The sequence below is a fragment of the Ilyonectria robusta genome (genome assembly GCF_021365365.1).
Source record: "Ilyonectria robusta strain PMI_751 chromosome Unknown BGZ61scaffold_39, whole genome shotgun sequence".
Taxonomy (NCBI): domain Eukaryota; kingdom Fungi; phylum Ascomycota; class Sordariomycetes; order Hypocreales; family Nectriaceae; genus Ilyonectria; species Ilyonectria robusta.
In genome coordinates, this window is record NW_025764473.1 from 43983 (window position 1) to 66843 (window position 22861).

The 22861-nt window shown below is 51.2% G+C and overlaps 6 protein-coding genes across 6 annotated transcripts; 2 read left to right on the plus strand and 4 right to left on the minus strand.

The window, feature by feature from the left end:
• Window positions 1-1291: 1291 nt before the first annotated feature.
• BGZ61DRAFT_464820 (uncharacterized protein) lies at window positions 1292-2292 on the minus strand. Its single transcript, XM_046247513.1, has one exon. The coding sequence runs from the start codon at window positions 2105-2107 to the stop codon at window positions 1313-1315; it is 795 nt and encodes a 264-aa protein (XP_046095866.1). The 5' UTR covers window positions 2108-2292; the 3' UTR covers window positions 1292-1312.
• Window positions 2293-10858: 8566 nt separating this feature from the next.
• Window positions 10859-11741, plus strand: BGZ61DRAFT_464824 (uncharacterized protein). Its single transcript, XM_046247514.1, has 4 exons — window positions 10859-11037; window positions 11319-11404; window positions 11437-11563; window positions 11595-11741. Exons 1-3 carry the CDS (start codon window positions 10978-10980, stop codon window positions 11561-11563), a joined length of 273 nt encoding a protein of 90 aa, XP_046095867.1. The 5' UTR covers window positions 10859-10977; the 3' UTR covers window positions 11595-11741.
• A 263-nt stretch (window positions 11742-12004) lies between these two features.
• On the plus strand, window positions 12005-12388 carry BGZ61DRAFT_464827 (uncharacterized protein). Its single transcript, XM_046247515.1, has 2 exons — window positions 12005-12259; window positions 12336-12388. The coding sequence occupies exons 1-2, from the start codon at window positions 12074-12076 to the stop codon at window positions 12366-12368; spliced, it is 219 nt and encodes a 72-aa protein (XP_046095868.1). The 5' UTR covers window positions 12005-12073; the 3' UTR covers window positions 12369-12388.
• A 63-nt stretch (window positions 12389-12451) lies between these two features.
• Window positions 12452-14046, minus strand: BGZ61DRAFT_485654 (Mis12-Mtw1 protein family-domain-containing protein; the record flags this gene model as incomplete). Its single annotated transcript, XM_046249737.1, has 2 exons — window positions 12452-13567; window positions 13615-14046. The coding sequence occupies 2 exons, from the start codon at window positions 14044-14046 to the stop codon at window positions 12452-12454; spliced, it is 1548 nt and encodes a 515-aa protein (XP_046095869.1).
• A 1009-nt stretch (window positions 14047-15055) lies between these two features.
• BGZ61DRAFT_154308 (uncharacterized protein) lies at window positions 15056-15936 on the minus strand. The gene has a single exon (XM_046237395.1). It carries the CDS (start codon window positions 15782-15784, stop codon window positions 15146-15148), a length of 639 nt encoding a protein of 212 aa, XP_046095870.1. The 5' UTR covers window positions 15785-15936; the 3' UTR covers window positions 15056-15145.
• A 2152-nt stretch (window positions 15937-18088) lies between these two features.
• BGZ61DRAFT_284168 (uncharacterized protein) lies at window positions 18089-18559 on the minus strand (the record flags this gene model as incomplete). Its single annotated transcript, XM_046238497.1, has 1 exon — window positions 18089-18559. A coding segment is annotated over one exon (471 nt), but the record flags the coding sequence as incomplete, so codon positions are not given.
• Between the last annotated feature and the right edge of the window lie 4302 nt (window positions 18560-22861).

Here is a 22861-nt window from a genome sequence, read left to right on the forward strand (position 1 = left end):
TTCTGTATAACATGTTAATATTCTTTATTCTGCTATTCTGTTATCATGTTATGGCTCTCACACTAATCTGTTATAATGGAATAACAGAATAAATAAGATAAGTGGAATAAGGTTTTTTTATTGCTTTTGTCACATCCAACGGACCAAAAGGTCATACATTTGATCAAACCAGAAAGGCTGTTCACTAGCAAGTCGGAAGTCCGAACGTCCGGTCAGAAATTGGTGTCATTTATGTCTCCCAAAAAGCAAGTTCTTCGACACAACGGCCCCGGTGGCCCTTCACCCTAGGTATAAGAAATCGACCTATTTTCCATTCATTAGAGAGAGAACCAAGAGCTTCTGTGACAATTAATTCATCCCTGAATGCGACGGCTTTTTATTGCCGCAGGCATCATAAGTGTCGGGAAATTTTCACATTAAGATAACAGTTTCCATCTCATACCCATCGTTATTGGAAATACAGTGTGGTTGTTGAATTCGTCATCAAACCTCCACCCTTCATATAGAAAAGGAAAAGAACTACAACCTTGCTCGTCATCCATCTCCACGAGATTCTCAGTGCAAAACCCCAGTATTCGTAAAGCAGGTCCGAGGGTTGCATGTCCCGAAATGGAAATAAGAGTTTCCAGACTTTGTCGTTCAAACATGACATAACGAGGCTTAAGAAGCTTGGCCTATATTAAAATTTGTAAGCCAGCCGTCTAGTTGGAAGTCCAGTCTCGGTCGGACTGGTCTATTCTATATATCAACCCGAGCCCGCACACGAGCTTGGACAGGCTAGAGATCATTCTTGTCATTATTCAGACTCTATTATCTGTTGATTTGCGCGACTGGCGAGAGTTCCGCTAGGCTGTAGCGTCCCACCACCTAGAGCAGCACCCGTTCCCTCTTCGTATTCAGCTTGCCACAACTAAAAGAAATCAAATACTAAAAACGTTTAAAAATTCACTAATCTGTAAGAGTACAGAAAATGTAGTAGAGCACTATATACAGTTACATATAGTTCTTTCAGTTAATAGTCAGCGTATCCAGTCAAATGCAATTATATTGGTAAATAGCCTTAGTCATCTCGGGCAAAAGGCGTCCTCCACTGGGACTCCACTAGGACCCCACTGGGCTGCAGGAAAGCAGAGGAGAACCAGTACGATGAGTGAGTTTTACGGGTAATAGTGGAAAAGTGGAGGAGCCAGCTATGACAGCAACACATTGGATTGGCTCTCTTCTGCTTCCTGCGGCTCAGTGGGGGCACAGTGGAGCACGCCTCTTGCCCGAGATGACCGAGTAGTTTACGGTAGCTTCTTTCTGTTGCCTATTATCCCCGCCCACTACCTAGTAACTGCGCCAATACTTCCTCGCGACTCAGCTCCACGTATCGTTCCGGCTCGCCAGGGGCCGAGACATTGAACACGCCGCTATGTGTGATAGACACCTCCGGGTTGAGATCTGTGATATTGTCCAACGGGGTCTGGTATCCTTCCACGACCGGGTCTCCTGCGACTACGGGGTCGTTCGAGGTCGCAGCTATCCTAGTAGATTCGCTGTCGACATTCGCCCTGGCGGCGCAGTCCTTCTTGTGTGTCTTCCAATCCGCCTTCTGGTGGTCTTTCCCACAATAAGCCACGGCCGAGCACCGCGAACACCACTTCGCCCCTTCCGTCTTCCGACATACGTTACAGTGTGCAACTTTGTAAGAAGTGGTGGGTCCCGGTAGATTTCGCCTCTCGCGCTCTTCGTTGGCTTCAGCTGTGACCTCTAGCGATGCTTGCAGTATCTGAGTTCTGCAATGCTCCTCTCCACACGCTGGATAAACCCAGACGAGGACCATAGGATCACCCGGTCGGTGAAGCCAGGACTGGGTCGTCTGCAACGCTTTTACCGTAGGCGACCCACAGTTTGCACAAGAGGGGCCCGACATCGCCTTACAGGCCGGTTCGTGCTCCTTAAAGATGGGCCGCAGTGCGTCCGCAAAACGCTGTTGGTATTCGGCATCGGATTGTGCCAATCGAGCATCGACGTTGAGGAGACTACGTGGGATTTCGTGGACAACCCGTAGCTTTCCGTCAGTCTCCATACAGTGGAATTCGAAGCGAACGGCTTGCGTCGCCATAGTAATGAATATCGAGGATCGAGGCCCTGCACTGCCGAGCTTTGATGTAGATCCGATCTTGCTGACTTCTGGCGATCAACTTTGAAGGAAAAAGGACAACCGAGGAAGACGCGATGCGAAACATGTTTTAGATCTACCTGGCTCGGTGGGTAATTAAGCCGAGCGAGCCAGCCACGATTTTTAGCCACCTGTTGGATTGTGACCCTGTATTACGAAACCTCTGATAGATTGATATCCCGACCTTATGTTAGATGTTGGAACATGACCCTGTATAACGAAACCTCTGATAGATTGATATCCGGGCCTTATGTTAGATTGTGGCTGTGTATTGCATCAAGGAGGTTGTTCAGGTATCAGAATACTGGGATATCTGCATCTATGACTGAAGATGACGATAAAACCCCACTCTGGAGGAATATGGAGATGGGAGTCAACGAGAAAAGAAGAACAACCAAACATATCATCAAGAATTGATTTACATTTATCTGGCTATCCCGAATCTTCACTAAAGACACACCGCGTATCCAACAATTAAGAGTCTCATTTCGCTTTCGAGCCGACTGCGTACTCCAAGGATACGCGACCAACGATGACGTCAAGTAGTTCCTCTTCCAAGAAGGTGCTGCTGCAAACCTTCGAAGACTGGGGACGATGGGACGAAGAATTCCAGACGAAGGCCACAGGTCTGCACTTATGGGCCTCTATAGACCCAGACAGTGATGAAAGTCTGATGGCGAAGCCCAGCAGACCACAAGTCGAGCTATACCCTCGAAGGATCCCTTCCCATACTGCGGACCTACAAGGGAGACAATCCCGAAGCAGGGGCCAGTCGAGTCAGACCCAGAGTCAGAGTCAGTCGACAGAAACGACCGATCCAAACCATAAAGCTCGCAATGTGTCAGAGCTCACGGCCGAGGACAAGGCTTCCTTCACGTTTGAATGGAAGATCTATGAACAAGATTACCGAGAATACAAGGAACAGGAGACCAATTGTGAGAAATTGAAAGCATGGGTTACAGAGACAGTGGATTATGGTCTACGTCAGAGTTCCTGTCGTGCAATGTGGAACCTTCGTACCTGGTATATCAATCTAAAGACCAGCGTGGGCGCCACTGAGCAAGAGCAACAGACAGCAGCACGACGGAAGTATCAGAAGGCTACAGCTCTCCTCACCAAGGTCCCAAAGGACTTTCCAGGATGGATTACGACGTGGGAGATGGCTACCAACCATGCCTTGGCCAGAAAGACAGGAGGCGTTGAGAACCCAAACATTTGGTTCGATGACCTCACTAGGACTATCCAGCCAATCCTCAGCAGTTGGGTCACTATCTATGCTGGGATCTATAAGGATAAGCTTGAAGATATGAGCCTAACAATTGGAGAGGTGGCAAAAGATCTTCGAAAGGAAGCAGAGAGACGGAACCTCCTCCAGTCAAACGAGAAGAGCTCAAAGGTCACCAGAGGCGCATTTGGTCCAACATTTGCTGGCGCATCAGACTCAACAACTCAGACGAACCCAAGCACAGAGGAAGAGGAAGCTATTACTCACGCTCCGGAAAAGAGTACGAGGGGAAAGCGCAAAGCAAAGCAGGAGACACAACCACGGAAGAAACGCACAATAGACGCCAACGAGGCTCATGGAACCTGCCTAGCGTGTGACGGCAATCATCAACTTGAAAAGTGCTATTATGCTTTTCCAAAAGGTGCTCCAGAGCACTTTCGAGGAAGAAAAGTCATCCGCGATGCAGTTGAACATCGTCTCAAAGTCAACTCATCACTGAGGAATGAGATGGAACGCATCAAGAAAACCAACCAGCCAGAAAAGAGTCAATGACTTGGACGGAGTGTTGGAGAATATGCAGCAAGCTTTGTCATTATTGCACTCAACTCAGGATTCTCCACCACTCCCTATCCACTCAAGAACTCAGCAATCCTCGACTCAGGAGCGACTATCCACATCTTTAATAATATCAACCGATTTGATAATTACATCACTGCTGAACCAGGAGACTTTGTCTTTGCCGGGGAACAGCAGGTTCAAATCCGTGGGTACGGCAATGTCAAAATCCTGACTCAGGGACCTCAAGGCATAAGGGTTATACAACTGCTTGATGTTGCGCATTGCGAAAAGTTTCCATGCAACCTGGTATCATTACGTCAACTCCACAAACAAGGGTACTGGTGGGACAATCGACCACAGGTCAACAGCCTTCGATCAGCAAGTAACTCAGTTATCTGCAAACTCATCGATCGGTTTGGCCAGTTTGTGATTGAGGATATTCCAGAAGGAGACCCGAGGGGTACATTTATTGCGTACAGACACATATTCAATTCATGGACCCTACGACACCCGGCGAAGGCAGATGCCCGAAAATGGCACTTACGACTTGGACATCCTGGACCACAGGCACTTGAACATCTTGTCAATACGTCACGAGGGGCAAAGATAAAAGGGATACCTACAACTGAATGTGACGACTGTGGTGTCTCAAAGCTCAAGCATCAAATACGTCGCCAACCCCGAGACGTGGGAGACATTCCAGGAGAGCGATTAGCTATTGACTTTCATGACTTCTCAGCAACGTCTGATGGGAAAAGAAGTCTAATGCTAGTTACTGATCGATGGTCCGGGTTAATATGGGATTACTACCTAGTTTCCCGACAAGCATACGAGATTATATTTGCTCTTAAGGACCTCTTTAGCATCCTTCTACGCCAGTACCAGATCGAGCCGAAAGTGGTTGAATGCGACAACGAAATCGTTAGACCTAACCAGTTCTCACAAGAAATGGGCTTGGTCTTTCAATTCCTTCACGAACTGGGTATTACTGTTGAGTACTCAGCTATTTATACCCCAGCTCAAAATGGAGGGGCTGAAGCCTCTGGGCGTATCATCAAGACTAAGGCAAGAGCGATGAGAGTGGGCGCCCGCCTACCGGAGTATTTGTGGGTTGAGATTTATCGATGTGCAGTATACTTATACAACCGAACGCCAAAGTATATGTATAAGTGGCAGACTCCATACGATCGATTTCACACCTACTATGCGCATAGAGATGGGATTGTTGTGGAAGACCGAAAACCCTACCAAGCTCATCTTCGGGTATACGGATGCAAGGCGTTTGCTATGACCCCAGATGCTCTAAAGGGATCTAATAAGAAGCAGAGATTAAACCCAAGAGCTTGGATTGGGTTCTTAGTTGGATATCGATCCACGAACATCTATAAGATCTGGAACCCACAGACTGGAAGGGTTATCTCAACGAGAGATGTCATCTTTAATGAGGAAGATCTCTTTAGTGGGGATATCAATCAGCTAAAGGATGACTTATTACACATCAAGCGACAAGAGTTAATTGAGCTGCTCGACCAAGTGGAAGAGCCTGAAGCGGATCAAAACGCAATGGCAGAAGAAGATCCAAACGGAGCCTTAATACCCCAAAACAATTGGGAGGGCCTTTTTGGAGAAGACGAGGATGTCGATACCCAGCACAGTTGGGAAGACCCCGCTCTCCAGGAAGTGGATGCAGACACGGGAGCTGAACAGTCAGAGGCTGTGCCTGATCAGCCAGCTGGTACTGACGAAGGCTCTAGAGTTTCTGGGGTTATGGAAGCCGATGCGGGGAAACCAGAAGGCGGCACGGAAGATCAGGCTCAGCCTGGCACCGATGACCAAGCCAAGGATTCTGATGCCCAATGCAGGACTTACCCGACCCCTGTGTCTCTACCACCGACGGCACTTCTAGCTATGGCGATTGAAGAAGCTTTAGACGATTCTCATGAAGACTCAGCTATGGATAGTAATGTTGAGAGGATTGAGGTATGGAAGGCAGCATTTGTGGCAGGACGTCAAGCCAACCTGATCGGAACATTCGAAGGTGCAACAATCGATAAGGCTAAGTTCCAACGTCTATTAAAGAACCCACGATGCTTGCACAGACGGCATATGCCTCAACTACCCAGAAGCCATGGAGATCTACTGACTCATCCTATGGGAAAGCTATTCGAGGATGCAGAGAAAGCCCATCTACGCAGCCATGCAGAGATGAAGTCCTGGACAGAGATCTCCCGACAAGACCCGAGAACAAGATGCAGTCAAGTCCTTGATTGTATGTGGGTTTATGTGTACAAATTCGACAAACACGGTCGTTTCCAGAAATGCAAGGCTCGCCTAGTAGTGCGAGGAGACCAGCAACTCAAGGCAATACACGAGGAAACATACGCATCAACTTTAGCAGGACGGTCATTTAGGACTCTGATGGCTATTGCTGCTCGCTTCGATCTCGAATTGATTCAATATGATGCAGTCAATGCATTTGTAAATGCAACACTGGACAAGGAAGTCCTGATGCGCATGCCACCAGGCTATCGGAAACCAGGAACTATCCTACTGCTCCAGAAAGCATTATATGGGTTAAGAGAATCTCCACTGCTATGGCAGAGAGAACTTACATCTACGCTACGAGAGCTTGGATTCAAGACCGTTCCCCACGAACCTTGCTGTATGATGAAGGGAGGAGTTATTATCTTCTTCTATGTTGATGACATCGTCCTCGCATACAAAAGGGAGAGAGAGAGCGAGATCCAAAGCATCTCAGAAGCCCTGAAGAGGAAATACCAACTCACCGGAGGAAAGCCATTGCAATGGTTCCTTGGGATTGAGATTATCAGAGACAGAGAAAAGAAGCTTATCTGGTTATCCCAATCTGACTATCTGAACAAAATTGCTAACCTTGTGGAACAATCAGACAGACGTCATGATACACCTATGAGACGGGAAGAACTTCTGGAGTTCTTGGGACGTGCTACCCTGGCATCCATCCGACGGTATCAGCGAAAGGTCGGATCGATACTCTACGCAGCAGTGATTACCCGACCGGATGTGGCATTTGCAGCTTCAAGACTTGCCCGATTTAACTCAAATCCAGGACCCGAACATCACGCAGCGGCCGACCAGGTGTTATTATATCTAAGGAAGACAAATTCACTGGCCTTGCAATTTGGTGGAGAGGACATTTTTACAGTAGCAAGCGACGCATCATTTGCTGACAACTCGACTGATCGCAAGAGCTCCCAAGCATACACTATGAGACTTTTTGGAGGGACGATTGGATGGAGAGCCAACAAGCAGTCAACAGTCACCACGTCAACCACAGAGGCAGAACTGCTTGCACTATCACAGGCAGCCAAGGAATCAATGTTCGTCTCACGACTAATCAAGGAACTGGGAATCAGACTGGATGAGCAGCGGATACGAATACAATGCGACAACCAACAAACAATCCAACTAGTGACTAAGGACATCACAAAGTTGCAGACTAAACTTCGGCACGTCGACATACACAATCACTGGCTGAGGCAAGAAGCCCAGCTAGACAGGATCAAAGTGGAATACCGGCCTACGAAGGACATGGTTGCTGATGGACTTACCAAAGCCCTAAGCAATGATACATTCCAGAAGTTTGTGGAACAAATTGGACTCGTGGATGTCTCCAAATATCTAGGAACACGACCTATCACAGAGATCAGGGAGGAAGAACTGTTAGAAGGAATGGCAAGGCTGGACCTTGACATCGATACGGCAGTCTCTGCTTGACAGGCCTCGACTGAGGGGGCGTGTTAGATTGTGGCTGTGTATTGCATCAAGGAGGTTGTTCAGGTATCAGAATACTGGGATATCTGCATCTATGACTGAAGATGACGATAAAACCCCACTCTGGAGGAATATGGAGATGGGAGTCAACGAGATCAAGAAAAAAAAAGAACCACCAAACATATCATCAAGAATTGATCTACATTTATCTGGCTATCCTGAATCTTCACTAAAGACTCACCGCGTATCCAACACCTTAGTCAGAGGGGGCGTGAGATGACATAAAACCCCTACGGTCGCACATTACCACATGGGTGACATAACCCTTTTGGGAAGCCTCAACCATGTGGAAATACTTAGTAATTTTGTGCCCCCTTGCAAGACTACAGTACCGCGCACTATCCGGAAGGTATCTCTTCATTTAGATGGCATCCCCACCAGGGAATATGTCGTGATAATTCCTTGTGACGCGTCACAATTCTTCCACTCACACATCCACACCAGCGTCAATACCCAGCCCATCGCCACCCCATAGCTGTTATGGGCTATCCCCATCCATTCCCTAAGTAAGCTCGGGTCTATCCATTATGAGATTGTGCGACTGACCTTGTCTTGTACGTAGATATGCCCGATCACGTCCTATCGCAAACATGTCCCGATATTCCGAAGACCGTGGCCCCTAAATCGTACCAACGGAGCCACGATTTTATCCGCGATAGCTACCCAGGGTCGAATCTGTGTCCATATTGCGGGAGACGTTGGCCCACGAGTATCTCCATCCTCGACAGCTCGCCAGTCCCGTTTCGAGACGTTGAGACAGCTTCCACCTCCTCCGCTATACAGTCTATCGACCTAACAGCCTCTGATCGTTCCACGCCCTCACATACGATCTTCACCGGCTCTGGAGACGGCCCTGGCCGTATCCTCGCAGCATCGCGGCTCTCCGCCGTGTATCGAGATGCCAAACTTACCCAGAGTCGGATCGCGAGGGGCATGAGGGCGAGCTCGTCGCAACTCAGTGAGGTTGTGGCTAAATAGAGCCAAAACAAGAGCAGACGGAAGATCTCGATGCGCCTCACCGCCTTCCTTGCGAGGCCTGACCCATGAGAAATACTAGACGAAGACGAGGAGCCCCAGTGGTCTTTGGCTAGAGAGCTGCTGAAGGTCGCTTTGCGCCCCTTCGTCGACGAGGAACCATCTTTGCCTGTCCACTTCTGGTTCGACAGCATCTTCTTCCCTCAGTTCAAGGACAAGCCTGCCCTCTCTTCTGTTCTTCAATTCGACAAGAGACTCGTTCAGAACGCCCATATTAAAGAGGGTATCACGGAGCTGAGCGACCTCGGCTGGGAGAGAACAGACAGTCGCAGAGCTTTTCGGCGAGGTTATCATGCGTCTCAGGATGACCCCGAAATGTGACAAGTGCATGTGGGACCAAATTATCGAAAACTCAACTGCACATTTAGATCTTTCTAGAGATAGCACGGACAGGCACCCTCATCAATTGTTGACAAGAGAAGCTCACCATCATCGTGAACGCCCCCGCCCCCGCCTAAGAATACAACGTACAGTGTGCCCGACCAAAACAGCTAAAATTATGGAGACACAGGTATGACAGCATATACTAAATTCAGCAACAGCTAGGTGAGTCTACGCAGGCACTGATTCAACCCATGAAAAGGAGGTTCACAAGCATTGCCCTGGTTGTGGGAGTTCGCGCCCGACCCGCGGCTCTGGTACGGAGTGGGCACGCCGCTCTGATTGGACCGAACTTGACCGCCCCGCGTACGTATAACATCACGTGAATCGACTTTCCTCCGTCCGCCATTGTGACTACCCTAGAGCCAACCCTTCTTCTCCAAGGGAGAGAGGCCAAATATATATATGTATAGGGAGAGGGGCGACTGATACATGGGCACCTACAGTGGGTGGCAATAAGTGTTAGCCCCCTGTCAGGTACTGATAGGCAATTCGCGGCCCCAGTATATAGCCCCGATCAATCGGCACATTAGATAGAACGATGAGGCTCCTTAGCTATCAATAACAACTTGATTACCTCAATCTACCTGACTACTACGTATCAGTCCGATTGACCATTATCAGACGCAACACCCCAGTGACCCCACGACCATCGCTCGACGACGCTCCTGATCTTACTGCCAAGATAAACCCCACGACCGGTTTATCCCTTGGATCCAGACCGACCGTTACACACATCCTAAGACGTCGAGACACGACAATATGTTGCCCAATCATCAAATTTTAATTTAATTTTGCTGCCTTTCACCGATAACCGCCGTGGCTGATAGATCCCATGATCCCAAAATATTTGGCATGGCTGCAACGAGATAGGCGTGGCAGACTTCTGGTGGTGGATATTGTCAGGGTTAGCAGTGCGGGGCGCGCTGGCCTATTGATCGTCAATGCAGGTTTCGAAAATGTGAGGGCACGATTGGATGGGACCTGGAGGTACAAGGAAAACTTTTTTATGTTTTGGAAGAAACTTCACAGGTACAATTTGTCAGCGTACGTTCGGGAACTTCAAGGTGCACCCGTCGTAGGGGAACTCATGCCGCGAAGCCGTGTTGACATCTTATGAAAGTGACCCTGAACTAGTTCCCGCAGCCCGCAATTTAAGATGAGACGATAGAGCTAGAGGACAGGACGCGTTTGTGGGGAGTGCAGGGGCCATGTACCCTATTCGTAGTGCGATCGTAAATTTCACGATGGCATGAGTACCACCACACGTCCGTCAGGATGAGACTCGCCAAGAAACGCGGTCCGACGCGTACGCCCTTAGACGTAGCATCCTTGCACGAGTGAGCGGGAAAAGGGACTTGTGTCCCGCTCCTGCAACCCGCTGCTGTTCTGGGCATTGATGTACCCCACCTTGCCAGGTCCATGTGCGCTGCCCGTCGTTCGACTAGGGTGAACTCCGATGCAAGCATAGTCCAAAAGGGTTACTTTGGCTGCAGACATTCGATGCCTGCTCATCACTGTTGAAAAGGAGAGCTCAGCTCTGGACACACTCGGGTATGATCGACATCTCCCAAGCCACAGTTACAAGTTCGACCATGATTTTGCTTTATGCCTACAGTCCACCATAAAGTGTGCCAATTGTTTGTGACCCACTTGCCGCCTCATCTGTCCTCCCCGGTGACCCTAACCCCTGCTCGCGCCAAGGTCCACAGCATTACCTCCCGCGCGGTGGGGAAAAAAGCGATTACCTAGCCCTGCATACTCCACCAAGACTGTGTTAGTATTATGTTATCTCCCTGCCATGTGCCATTTATTGTTTCCCCCACTGCCTACTTCCCGTTTTTATATCATAGCTCGGCTTGTATGGTTTCCATTACAGTTTCGAGGAGCTATGCCGACCTCTTCCATCGTCAGCGTCCACGACTGAGCTCGCGGGCTCGCGTAACTCATAGCTTCAGCCCACCCGAGGGGGTTTCTCTCGGTATGGGGATCGTGTTCCTGAGAGATCCAATGCCCCTTCTCCCAGTTATCCCATAAGAGATACCTTAGGTACAGCGAGGCGGTGTTTCTCAGCCGCCCGTTCCCCTCCGCAGGTGACATGTAGCTAAGGAACCTCTGCTGCAAAGGACTAGCCAACCTAAGTACTACTTGTGCAGTGCCATTATCGATCCCGGTTCGACCCTAACACCCATTGCTGGGATTGAGAGGGGAGTTGGGCAGGCGGGTAGGTCATCTTGGAAACGGGATTTTCTGCTGGGAGCACCCTTTTGGGAGAGAGACAGATGATCATGGTAGCGAAAGTATGGAAAGCATCGGGTACAAGTGTACCCGTCTGCTCCATGGTTTCAATTCAAGATTTGCCCATCTGTCATAGACACTTCATATGAAAGCTAATGCCCGCTGGCAAGAATAATGTACATTGGATTCATAAAGTAGTGCTAACAGATAAAGCGTTAAGCAACGGTAAATTGCGTGGCTGGTACGGAAAGGTAGTTCAGCCCCGGCGGAAGATACAAGTGCATTACGGTTAGCCGATAGCAGGGTTACTGATAGCAGGGTTGCCGAGAAGGCGAAGTCACTGCCAGAGAACCGGGAGCGTACAGTACGTGACTCGCTATGTTAGAGCTAGTGCTGAGTTATACCCAAGCACACGCCGCACGGCTCCGTCGCGGTTTGGTCGCGTTGCATTTGGCCCTCCGATAGCGTCAAATTCCAGTTGGATATCTCCACTCGGCGGCTGCTCAGACAGAAACGCGTCTTCGCCTGCCTCCACCGTTATGCCTACCATGGATGCTCTCACAAAATGCTCTCTCCAAAATTTTAATTTTATGATAAATAGCGAGGTACACACAGTTTGGTTGTCCTCGGACGCGTGGCATGTGTGACGCGCGGGGATCATGTTTACGCAGCTGGCGACCTCGGAAATGCTGCACCTCTTGCTGATAATGAACTGGCAACTACTCTCTACGTTGGCGTGGATAGCGAACCCTCAAGCTATGAACGTACGCCAAGCGGTGTCGCAGGAGTCCACTATTGACAAGGTTCTGCCTCTCCCGCTCTGGTTGTCGCACAATCTGCCAACACTTCGCCACGATTACTATTAGCTCGATGCTTACGAATGTCTTGACAGATTTAGGCGTTTCTATCAAGTGCACTCACCATCTGTGCGCAATCCGACAAAACCGCCGATGAACTGCCCAGCCAGGTTCCCAAGCTTAGGGAAGGAGGTATCAAGAAGAGAAGGTGAAGTGAGAGAAAAAAAGGAACTCGTCTTGTCAATTTCGCAGTGCATAACCATTCGATTCACTTTTCGTTGCTTCCTTTGCTTTGAGTTTTTGGTTCTCTCTTCGCCCTCTGCCTTCCGGATGAATGCTGCCCAGACTCCTGAGCACCTCCATGACGGGCATTTCCTGAGTTCCCGCCTTGGCCTTTTCACACTTCTCCCGCTGGCGGAGCTGGAGGGCGCTGATGCTGAGGACCTTGCCCGCCTCCTTTCCCGCGACGAGAACCCGTTGTTCGAGCGTATGGATGTTGTTGGCGAGCTGATCGACCTGGAATTCGAGCGAAGACTGGATGTTGCGTAGCCGTGATTCTGTTTGGGATCGAGTAGCCTCAAAGGAGGTCGTCTCGTCCGCCAAATAGCCTCTGATCTGCCCTTCTTCTGGATCTAACAGATCGAAGTCCGGCAATTCAATCCGACCTGTTTCGCTCTCATCAAATAGAGGCGGTTGTTCAAGTGGTGGTCTAGGTGGTGGTTTACGTATTGCTTGCCAAGCCTTCTTTTCATCTCGTAGCCTCTTGATGTTGATCTCCAACTGTGCTAGCTTCTCGTCGAGCTCAATATTTCTCGGATTTGGTTTCGGGATCACAGGCGCCTTGGGTACACTGTCATCTCTGCTAAACCAATCCGAGAACTCTGATCGAGCCGCAAAATTTTTGAGTAGGTGATCTTGAATTGCACGAGCGCCGAGAATCGCATGAGCATTAGGCGTCCCATGAGGGGGCTTTTCTGACAGAGAGCGCTCGCCACACCAGGTCAGAAGCTGCTTCATTCTTCGCGGCTCCAACAACGAAGCTTCGATGTGCTTGAAGAAATCAGCCGGATTGACCTCGCGATGTGGAATTGCCGATTGTCCGCCGTCGATGAGAGAACTCGCCCGTCTCCCCCTCATTCCCAAACTGCTTCGTCGGCTCCCACCATTCCTCATGCGCATCTCCTTGTTCCGATTGATCACCGGCGTGTCGCTCATCGGGAGCGCAATCTTGGAGGGCACTACACGCGGCGGAGGTGATTCATCCCAATTTGGCACGGGGCGTTTCGGCGCTTCTCCTGCATTGCGCCCGCGCTTTATTGACGTGCTATTTGTCTGCGGCGTTGTCTCTTCCCCCGGCTATTCCCCGATATTCGTGCGCTCCTTCGTGTTCCTCTCTTGGGGACCTTGAGTGGCGGTTTCTCCATCGACGCGTCGACGCTCGGTTTCTGCCTTGAAGACTTCCTCGTTGCCTTGGTTATCACAGGTTCCGTAGTCGCTACCGTCGCCGTTGTCTCCTTCGTGCCCTGGTCTACAGGTGCTAGATCCTGGGCAACGTGTTCCTTTGCGGCCCTTCCCCGCCCCGACGTCTTTGGAGGTTCTGGTGCCGGCCCCTCGCGCCTTTGCGTCTTCACCATCTTCGACTTCCTCACAAACCGGAAATCATCATCCCGTTCGTAATCGGCGATGGCTGTTGTTGGGCCGCCGGCGCCTAACATTCCCTGCATCGTGGGCTCATCGTGCAACCCATCGGCGGCGCGCTTGCTCGTCCGTTGCTCCGCCTGGTTGCTCGTGTTAATAATCCATAGCGGCCGGCGAGTCGTCACCACAGTCGTCATGAGCAGCGTATTGGGGACCGCATGCACTCCAAGGCTTTCGCATTGGGCTCTGTTTGAAGGCGGGGCAGTTCAAACTCTCGGTCGTATCGCATGGCCCGGAGGGTCGCGTCGCGTTGTGCTCAAGTCGCGCAATCAAGGTTCCGGTGCAATTCGCAATGGCTCGGCCATGCTCGGGGTAATGATGGAGGTTTGCGGGTCGCGACGAGGTTATGATGGTTGGGGTAGGAGCCAATGAATAAACGAAATCTATTCCGTCCGGGAGGCAAAACCTCATAGAACCACGACCGTAAGCTATTTCCAGTTCGAACAATTTACTTCTGGTCCCCCCACTAAAATAAATTAAAAGCCCCACATTTCTCTTACACTATTGGTCTCACCTGCTTGAAGGCCAACTTCTCCCAAGTGTTCAGCTGAAGCATGGCCTGCCAACTTGAGGCTGTTTGGTGTTAGTATCACCAAGTTTGGTCGCTACGTGTGGATAGTGAGTACGCTGTCAAGTCTGGCTAGCATCACGTCTCCTTGTGTCCATGGCGAATTGAATCGCTGCTTGCACCTCTAGAATGGTCCATCGGCAACGTCAGAATGTGTGTTCGGATTGCCATTGAGCAGATCCTTGTTAAGCGCACCGTGTACCTTTGCCCTACCAAATGCTAGATTTTAGGGTGCCTCACTCCATGTAGGAGCTCACGAACTCGGCCAGATTGACTGGTCAGCTTTGCTGTAATATACGCATCATAATGCATTCCCGAACGGTTGCATCGAAGAACTCTTGCATATTGAGTGTCACGATTATAGTCATGTCTATCCTGGAGGAGTGTCCAATGTCATACATGAGACACCCGAGAATGTTGATGGCCAAGGGTGCTGGGGGTGCGTCTGGTTGTTGTTGGCTGATCACCTCCTGTATAAGTTTGGCTTAGGCGATCCGTTTTGCCATCAACTTCTCTTGACCTTGCCAGGGCAAGAGAGTAGTGCGATTCGCCATGAGAACGCAGTACTGTCCATTATTCTAACGTATCGGCATCTTGGGCTCATTCTGTCTCAACATAACAACCTTCTCATATTTCGCCGGGTCCCAACTGTGGTCCACATCGTCTGATCAAACGTTGTATCGCCTTTTTTCGGACTTCTGCATGCGACATGTCCTTGAAGGGCGAGTCGTATTCAACATTGCCGTGATCAATGGGCACAGATGTAGGACGCTCCATTGAAGACTCGGCCCCTTCATGCCCCTAAAGAGGTGGAGGCGGCCCGCTCTATCAAAGATTCCATAAACGGCTGGCGGGGGGGTCGACTTATTCCAATTCATTACCCAACCTACCTTAAAATATTTGTTTCTGATCTCGAAGGGAACAGTCGCTTCGGAGGATAATCTTGGCCCCGGTCTCGTTCTCGGTCCTCGGTGGCCGTGGCCGTTTCTGTCCGACACACGTCTTGGTGAGGTTGTATTTGCTCGGCGAATGGGATCCATGGTTCGATCGGCGGTCGCAGCAGTAGGCCCATGCCGAATTGCGCGTGGATAGGTCATTTTGCCACCAGGTCTCACTCTCGTTCTCGGTTGCTGGTGGTGGCGGCTGCCGCTGTTGTCTAGATTTGAAGCCGTATTCGTTTCGGGAGGAGCATCGATTTGGGCAGCGGTCGCAGTCGTCAGACGAGCAGGTGCAGGAGACCCACGACGTTTGCTGCCTAGATAGACCACTGAGTCACCGGAGTCATCGGGGTCGTCGGATGCCAACATATGTGCGATGAGAAGCGGAACGCAGCTCTGTGTAAAGCCGGAGCGCGAATTGGGAAATTGGGAGACAATTTTCTGAGGAGCAATGGGGACTGTTGCAAAACTCCCTGTCAGTCCCTTTTGAGTCTAGGCGCCCCGCCCCATGGTTGGTCGAGTACTTCGGGTCATCATGGAAAATGTACTGCGGACAAGCAGCGAGCCCGCGCGTTATCTTCTCTGAGAGTCCGCCTCTACGGTGGCACATTAGGCATGGTCCACCAACGGTTGAAAACACAAAACCGCAAAGTTTCTAGAAAATTGAATATAGGGCTGCAGCCACTATAGCCCACTATAACCTGCATGTTTTATAGCGGGCTATAGTGGTCATAGCCCTATATTTTATAGCGGGCTATAGTGACTGCACCTCGCCCACTATAACCCACTATAACATCGCAAGCTCTAGCAGCTGCAGCCCTCACTTTCGCACTGAGCTCCAGCAGCCGCAGCCCTGCCACTTGCACAGGGCTACATTGGCTGCGACCTACTTTAATACAGCGGGCTATAGTAGGTGAGACACGTGGTAGCCTCTAACGCAGAGGTATAGGGTAGGTCCATCCCAGTACGCTGCCATATGCGAGACTAGAGCTTCCAAAAGATGCCGATTTTCAGCAGAGTCGAGTACTCAAGTTCGTGCTTCCCCGTCGCCGACGTGTTCGGGCGAACAAAACTGTCGATCGAGTTCTCCGTTCTCCATCCCAGCCAGTCGAGTACGAGAGCAGCATGGTGCCGACGTGTCGCGACACGGTCACGACCAGCCCCTACCATTCTCGCCTGCATCGTACTGCACAGAGCTTCATGACTTGGCCGCCGCAGGCCGTCGAGTCACGACCTACATTGAGGAGGAGCTCGACCTGGAGCGGCCGGCCAGCATTCACAGCTGACTCTGGGGGGTGGCCTGGCCCATACCGCTGCACACTGTATTGGGGCGCCCGTGGATTCTCGCCCATCCACATCAAGGGTTAGAGCAAGTACTACCTATGCTGGCAGATTTCAATACTGGAGTGTCGTTTTGTACTGCTTAGGATTGAAGCTCCTTTTGTGGAGTAGAGATATAGAAATACACCTGTGACTCTGTCACACTTTGTGATGGATTGAGACTCATAGAAGCTCTTGATTTCTATCTAATTGAGGGCTCATGACAGCTTCTTTATTCACAGAGAGGTCTTGCTGCTAGAGGGGCTGTTATAAGGCTCTTGAAACAGTTGGTGAGGATCTGACGGTCCTGAGACCGGACCTAGAGGCTCCCTGTGACAGACTCAAACCAACAACCGTCAATGCATACACGCGGCTCGAGGCCCTAGGGCGAAGTGTATGAAGGCATCCACTGCGGCTCTAGTTCCTGCATTTGTCCATCTCGAAGTGCCAGTTGACCCATCTATACTGTTTGACGTAACTTATTCACGAACTCGAGACGACCGCAGTGCCGCCTTCCGGCTGCGAGGCGTCCTCCTAACCGTCCTCCCGCCAATTTCCACCTGCGTCCGTCCGCTGAACGCTACCGCAGGCAAGGAGGCTTCGAAAGGATAGAATATGTGCTGCATTTGTACCTGCATGAAAACATGTCCGTCATTACCCTATTCCAAGTACCGGCGCAACGGAGCTTCAGTGCTTCGTTAATAAATGGTCCAAAAAGCGATCTTCGCGAACATATTCTACTCCCCTTGGCTTGCTGTGCTTTAGAGGACAAGAATAAAGGCCTCGACTATTTTAAATTCAGAAAGACTTGGATTTTCATCCTTGGACTTTGAGTTGTTCGCTAATTGACGAAGAATATGCGGTGGAACAACAAACGGCCGTACGCCAAATCGGGGCGAAGTTACTCGACCTAAAGCCTGCGAGGTTGGTCGTGCACTTGCTGCTGATGATTTCCGTGCTTGGATGGCCGTCGAACCAGAATTTCCTAGCAATGGAATGCGGACAGTTTGAGACAAGGTGCGCTCCTGGCCGTTACAGTCCACCAACGAGGTGACTGTGCCATGCCACTGAACGGTGGGGGGCTGAGTTTGTAGTTGTCTCTTTGGATCGATTGGTGGTAGCTCGTTTTGTAATGTCTCCGACGTAGGCAAGCTCGCGACGGACTGTGCGTCGATAGGTTCCAAGTTCAGAGCACAGAGTGCAGGCAATATGGGACGTGATTGAAGTAGCGCACTGGTCAAGTCGTAGGAACCCCTTTGGCTCTCTTCGCGAATTGTTAGGGGTCCAGTGCCCTGGGTTTAAGAACCATCAAGCGGCCGAGACGGGGCCGATGCGGGCTGCCTCAGATTGTGTTGCCGCATGATTCCGGAGAAAGTCCTGCACTGATTTGAAATATGGGACGAGAGAGGAATTGGAACCTTTAACGTCGAAAGTCCGGAGGTCTCCGGCAGCCACCCAACCGACTGAGCTCCTCTCTGGAAATTTCAAGCCGTCAAAGTACATAACGGGAAACTCACGCTTCGCAACAAGAGGCCCGCCATTTTCGTATGCTTCCTGCCACTTGAACTTTTTCATGCGTTGATCATAAACATAGCACTTTGGCACATGATCCATAAGACCCAGGCCCTCAAGTGTGTCTGGCACGCCAACATTATCGAGACGATCCTGGGGGAGGAGAAGCACGGGCGACCAATTTCTGGACATTTCCCAGTAAGCGAGATAGATTTCGCCCGGAGTTGGGTGAATTACGGCATCGAAGTCCTCATGTTGTCGTCGGCTGCTGTCATCAGCGGGTTGGCCCATGCCAGCTCGGCGGCGTCTCCTATCGCATGTAGACGGGACAGGACCTCTCTTGAGCTCATCAGCCACGATACTCGCAACCGAATGTTTAGATCCACTCCTATACGCGTCCAGAGCCACGGAGTTATTTTTCTTGGCCAGAATCGCGTTGCAGCCCAGAACCTCAATGCCGAGGTGCCTGATGACCACTGCAGGCGCTCGCGACATCCGACAGTGCTTTTCACTCCACAGATGCATCGCAACGCCCTTAACCGGGTGGTTCTTAAAATTGAGTCCATGCTCGTCACATCGAAGAATATACCATGGCCCGTCTCCAGTTGGAAACTGGACAATGATGTGCTTGATTGGAGCATGTCCAAGTTGGTAGACGTCCTCAAATTTGATGGACTTTTTCGCTATTCCAGAGACATGTTCCCCGTCAACCTGATGACGTTTCCGCTGGTACTATTTTGGTGTGGTGGTCCGTCGTCGCTTACGCTACACATGTTAATAGAAGATCTAATTTGATAGGAGGTATAGTATACTCACGGCATATGATGGTGTCCGCTACATAGTCGGCGACCGGAGTACATTAGTTAAGCTCAATTGGCAACCGCGCAGAATTCCTGGCCGCTGGCTGTGTACTCTCCGATGTCGATGCTCGGTTTGCTGAAGCGGAGTCATCCGGTGTGCCAACGGGGACGGTTTGACATGACTTTCGACTCGAGAGCCTTTCCAGTGACGTCTGCACCAAGGATGATCCAAGAGTCACGATCAAGTTGTCGCAAAACCTCTTCATGGCTGCCCACCACTGTTGTTCATAAACTGTCACCTCACTCCTATGTCCAAGCTCCAATGCCTTCAACTCAGCGACATATCCCACAATCGCGTCTTGGAGTCCAGGCAGATCTGCTGCACTAGGGTTCGAGGAAAGATGTTCTTGGGCCTTGGCAATATAAGCGTTCATAGCTGCCACCTTCTCTTCATATCCGTCACGCGACAATTTGATCGCCCCTAATGCCTGTTTGCATTGCGCGACACACTTCTCCACCTCACTGAAAATGCGCACGAGCTCCGGGGTGGTCATCGTGCCTGATGCTAGAATGCACTGTGTCGGTTAACCACGCGCGCGTGCTCGATTGATTGAATGCTCTTGGCAATGAAGGCGTAAGCGTGTGGCGGAAATGTGCGATCGTGTCAAGGCCTCGTGTGTCGGATATTGATTGGGATTGGCGTGTAGCAGAGGGTGCATGCAACATCTTATTGAGATGGGAGGAAAGAAGTCGAACTGGACGCTCGATTGGCAGAGGTGATGAGCGGCGCTGTTTGGCGAGGGGCCAGAGCGGAAGTGGGTGTTGGTTGGGAGACTGGACGGGCGCAGCTTGCTTTATAAGGAACTGTCGGCTTGGAACGCGACACTCTAGGTCATCACATCATTCGCCAACAAGGTATGGTGCCAACACAAGTAGCGCCTCACGGAAAACTACCCTGAGTTTCGCGAAACTATCGGCAGGTTGGCAAATTGAAACTTCAGAAGTCTAGAGGGCGAATTCCCCGAAACGGGCTGGACTGTTGAAGTGGTAATGATGCGGGGGTCATGCTAAAATTGACTACATATTACGTGCATACGGCCAGCATCATGTGCGAAAAATTGGACAAGAAGCACAGGGGAAAGGGTCCATGCGGCAAGGTGGCAATCCGGTTTTCGCCGAACGACTGCCTGTCTTTTGTTACATTTCCACCGACGGTCGCTCAGGCAGAGCGAGTCGCGGTCGCGTGGGTGATATGATGCAGCTTGCCAATGAGAATGAAGGATGGTAGACACTCTGGCGCGCTACGTCAGATCACAATGCCTGGCTCAACCGAACATAGTGGGGCAAACGCCGGCGAAGCTCACCCGGCTCCGCCGGGCCGCGCGATTGGCCGAAGTGTTGGAGCAAAATGCGCATCTTCATCCAAATCCCCCCTATCGCCCACCGGACACCATGGCGAGACCGTATTCCGGTTTGGAGGAATATTCGAGGATTTGTCTTGAAATCTCTATATCTTCTCACTTCAAAGAGTTGTGTTGTGGTGGACTACCCTGCATCATGAGTTCCCTGGAGAGTGCGGGGACCGTGGTGGGGCCGCGGGGTCGCATATCGACGCCAACAGGGCGCCGAGTCATGAAACGCAAAATTGACGACGAAGGGAAGGAATCGAACAAAAGCAGCCGATATGCAACAAGAACGACGACGAACGCGAGAACAATTGAAGTGGAATGTGCGACCGACACGAGAAATGGAAACAGCAGCGACAGCACCGACGAGGGAGGAGCGACGCTCCAGAGTGCGTTGGATTATTGGGCCAGTACCGCGCTGAGTTCCAAGGGATGAAGGAGGCGATCAAGGAGCAGAGCGAAACCATCCGTAACCAGCAAGAGACCATCCGAGAGTTGAAGGAAGCAGCCGAGGGGCAGCTGAACTGTATACGAGATTTGAGCCAATGATTCGAGGACACCAAGCAGCAGATGGGCCATGACCTGAAGCGAGCACACGAGCTGCTTGAAGCTATCGCCCCGCCGGTCTCTTTCGCTGACGTCATGCGTTCGTCACCCTCATCCGAGCCTAGCAATATGAGGACGAACGTCTCTAACAACACCTTGGCATCGTCTTTGGCAAATGAGCTTTATTGCACGATTGACACGTCGCGGGTCGAAGAAGGGAACAGAGACTGTGCACAGGTGGGACCAATCCGGAAAGCCATCGAAAGTGAGATGAGGGCGAAGGATGGCCAGGCGGCCTGGAGATGCGCGGCAGTTGTAAGGGATGCCCGGAGCGCAGAGCGAGTCAAGGTCATCTGCAGAGATGAAAACGAATTGAAGCAGGTCAAGGAAGCCGCGCAAAAGACGGCGGCCGTGGGAGTGAGGGTGATGAGAGACCAGCTCTACCCGGTCAAGGTGGACAACGCCAACCGAACCGCAGTGCTAGACGCAGAAGGGAACGTCCTACCTGGAGCGGCTGAAGCGCTCGGCGCTGAGAATAATGTCAATATTGCCAAAATCTCATGGCTAAGCAATAAGGAATCGGGAAAAGCGTACGGGTCGATGGTAGTGTACGTCACGAAGGGGTACGACGCGATGCGGCTCGTGGACGGACACTACTTTGACCTAGCCGGGGAATCAGCGTGCACAAACGTCTTTGAGCCACGCAAGGGACCAGTACAGTGCTACAACTGCCAAGAGATTGGCCATAAGTCGTTCCGGTGCATGAACCCTCAGATTTGCGGAAAATGCGCGAGACCGGGGCATCATCACAGGGAGTGCCAGGCGGTGGAACCGAAATGCGTGCTGTGCGGCGGGCCACACGAATCGTTCAGCCGGAACTGCCGAGTGCGGAACGCACGCAGCGATGTGTAAGACCTTCCGCATCCTACAGCTCAATGTACGAAAGCGAGAACCGGTACAACAAAGTTTGATGAACGACGTAGACCTCAAGGACTACGGAGTGCTGGCGGTTTCTGAACCGTACGCAAAAAAGATCGAAGGCAAGGTGGTAACGAGCCCTGCGGGGCACAGCAACTGGACGAGGATGATACCGACGCACGATGCGCCCTGGCCGATCCGAAGTATGCTCTGGGTACGAAGCGACATCGAGGCGGAGCAGGTGCCGATACCATCAGCAGATCTCACGGCAGTGGTGCTTCGACTGCCAGAGAGAGACATCCTGATGGTGTCAGTGTATGTGAAGGGGAAGAACACAGAGGCGCTGACATCTACAGTTAGAGTGCTGCATGGCTTGATCCAGCGATTCCGTAATGGCACCGGTACGCGTACGGATGTGGTGCTGGCTGGAGACTTCAATCGCCATGACCTACTCTGGACCGGAGACGAGGTGTCGGCAAGAAGACAAGGCGAAGCCGAGCCGATCATCGACCTGATGAACGAGCACGGCCTCTGCAGCCTCCTTCCGAGGGGCACGAAGACGTGGCAAGGCCCGGACAAAGAGAGCACCATCGACTTGGTGCTCGCAACGTCGGAACTGGCAGACGAGATGGTGACGTGCGCCCTCCATCCGACCGAACACGGGTCAGACCACAGAGCAATCCAGACGATATTTGACATCGCGATGCCCGAGAGGATCACGACACAAAGATTGCTGTTCAGGAACGCTCCTTGGACTCTTATAAGAGCCAGAGTGGAAGATAAACTCCGGCCGCTCCCCTGGGCTGTAGACGTGCAGACGCAGACGGACCAGCTGATGCGAGTCGTCATAGAGGCAATCCACGAGCTGACGCCTCGAGCACAACCTCCACCGTATGCAAAACGCTGGTGGACAAAGGACCTAACACAACTGCGGCGGGCATACA

What these genes read in the sequence shown, in the direction of transcription:
- BGZ61DRAFT_464824 (XM_046247514.1), top strand. Translation starts at nt 10,978, where the DNA reads ATGTGCCATTTATTGTTTCCCCCACTGCCTACTTCCCGTTTTTATATC. An exon ending in TTTATATCATAGCTCGGCTT is followed by an intron (nt 11,038 to 11,318) that starts GTATGGTTTCCA and finishes AGCCAACCTAAG; the next exon opens with TACTACTTGTGCAGTGCCAT. An exon ending in GGAGTTGGGCAGGCGGGTAG is followed by an intron (nt 11,405 to 11,436) that starts GTCATCTTGGAA and finishes TTCTGCTGGGAG; the next exon opens with CACCCTTTTGGGAGAGAGAC.
- BGZ61DRAFT_464820 (XM_046247513.1), bottom strand. Translation starts at nt 2,107, where the DNA reads ATGGCGACGCAAGCCGTTCGCTTCGAATTCCACTGTATGGAGACTGAC.
- BGZ61DRAFT_154308 (XM_046237395.1), bottom strand. Translation starts at nt 15,784, where the DNA reads ATGTTGGCATCCGACGACCCCGATGACTCCGGTGACTCAGTGGTCTAT.
- BGZ61DRAFT_464827 (XM_046247515.1), top strand. Translation starts at nt 12,074, where the DNA reads ATGTTTACGCAGCTGGCGACCTCGGAAATGCTGCACCTCTTGCTGATA. An exon ending in TGTCGCACAATCTGCCAACA is followed by an intron (nt 12,260 to 12,335) that starts CTTCGCCACGAT and finishes AAGTGCACTCAC; the next exon opens with CATCTGTGCGCAATCCGACA.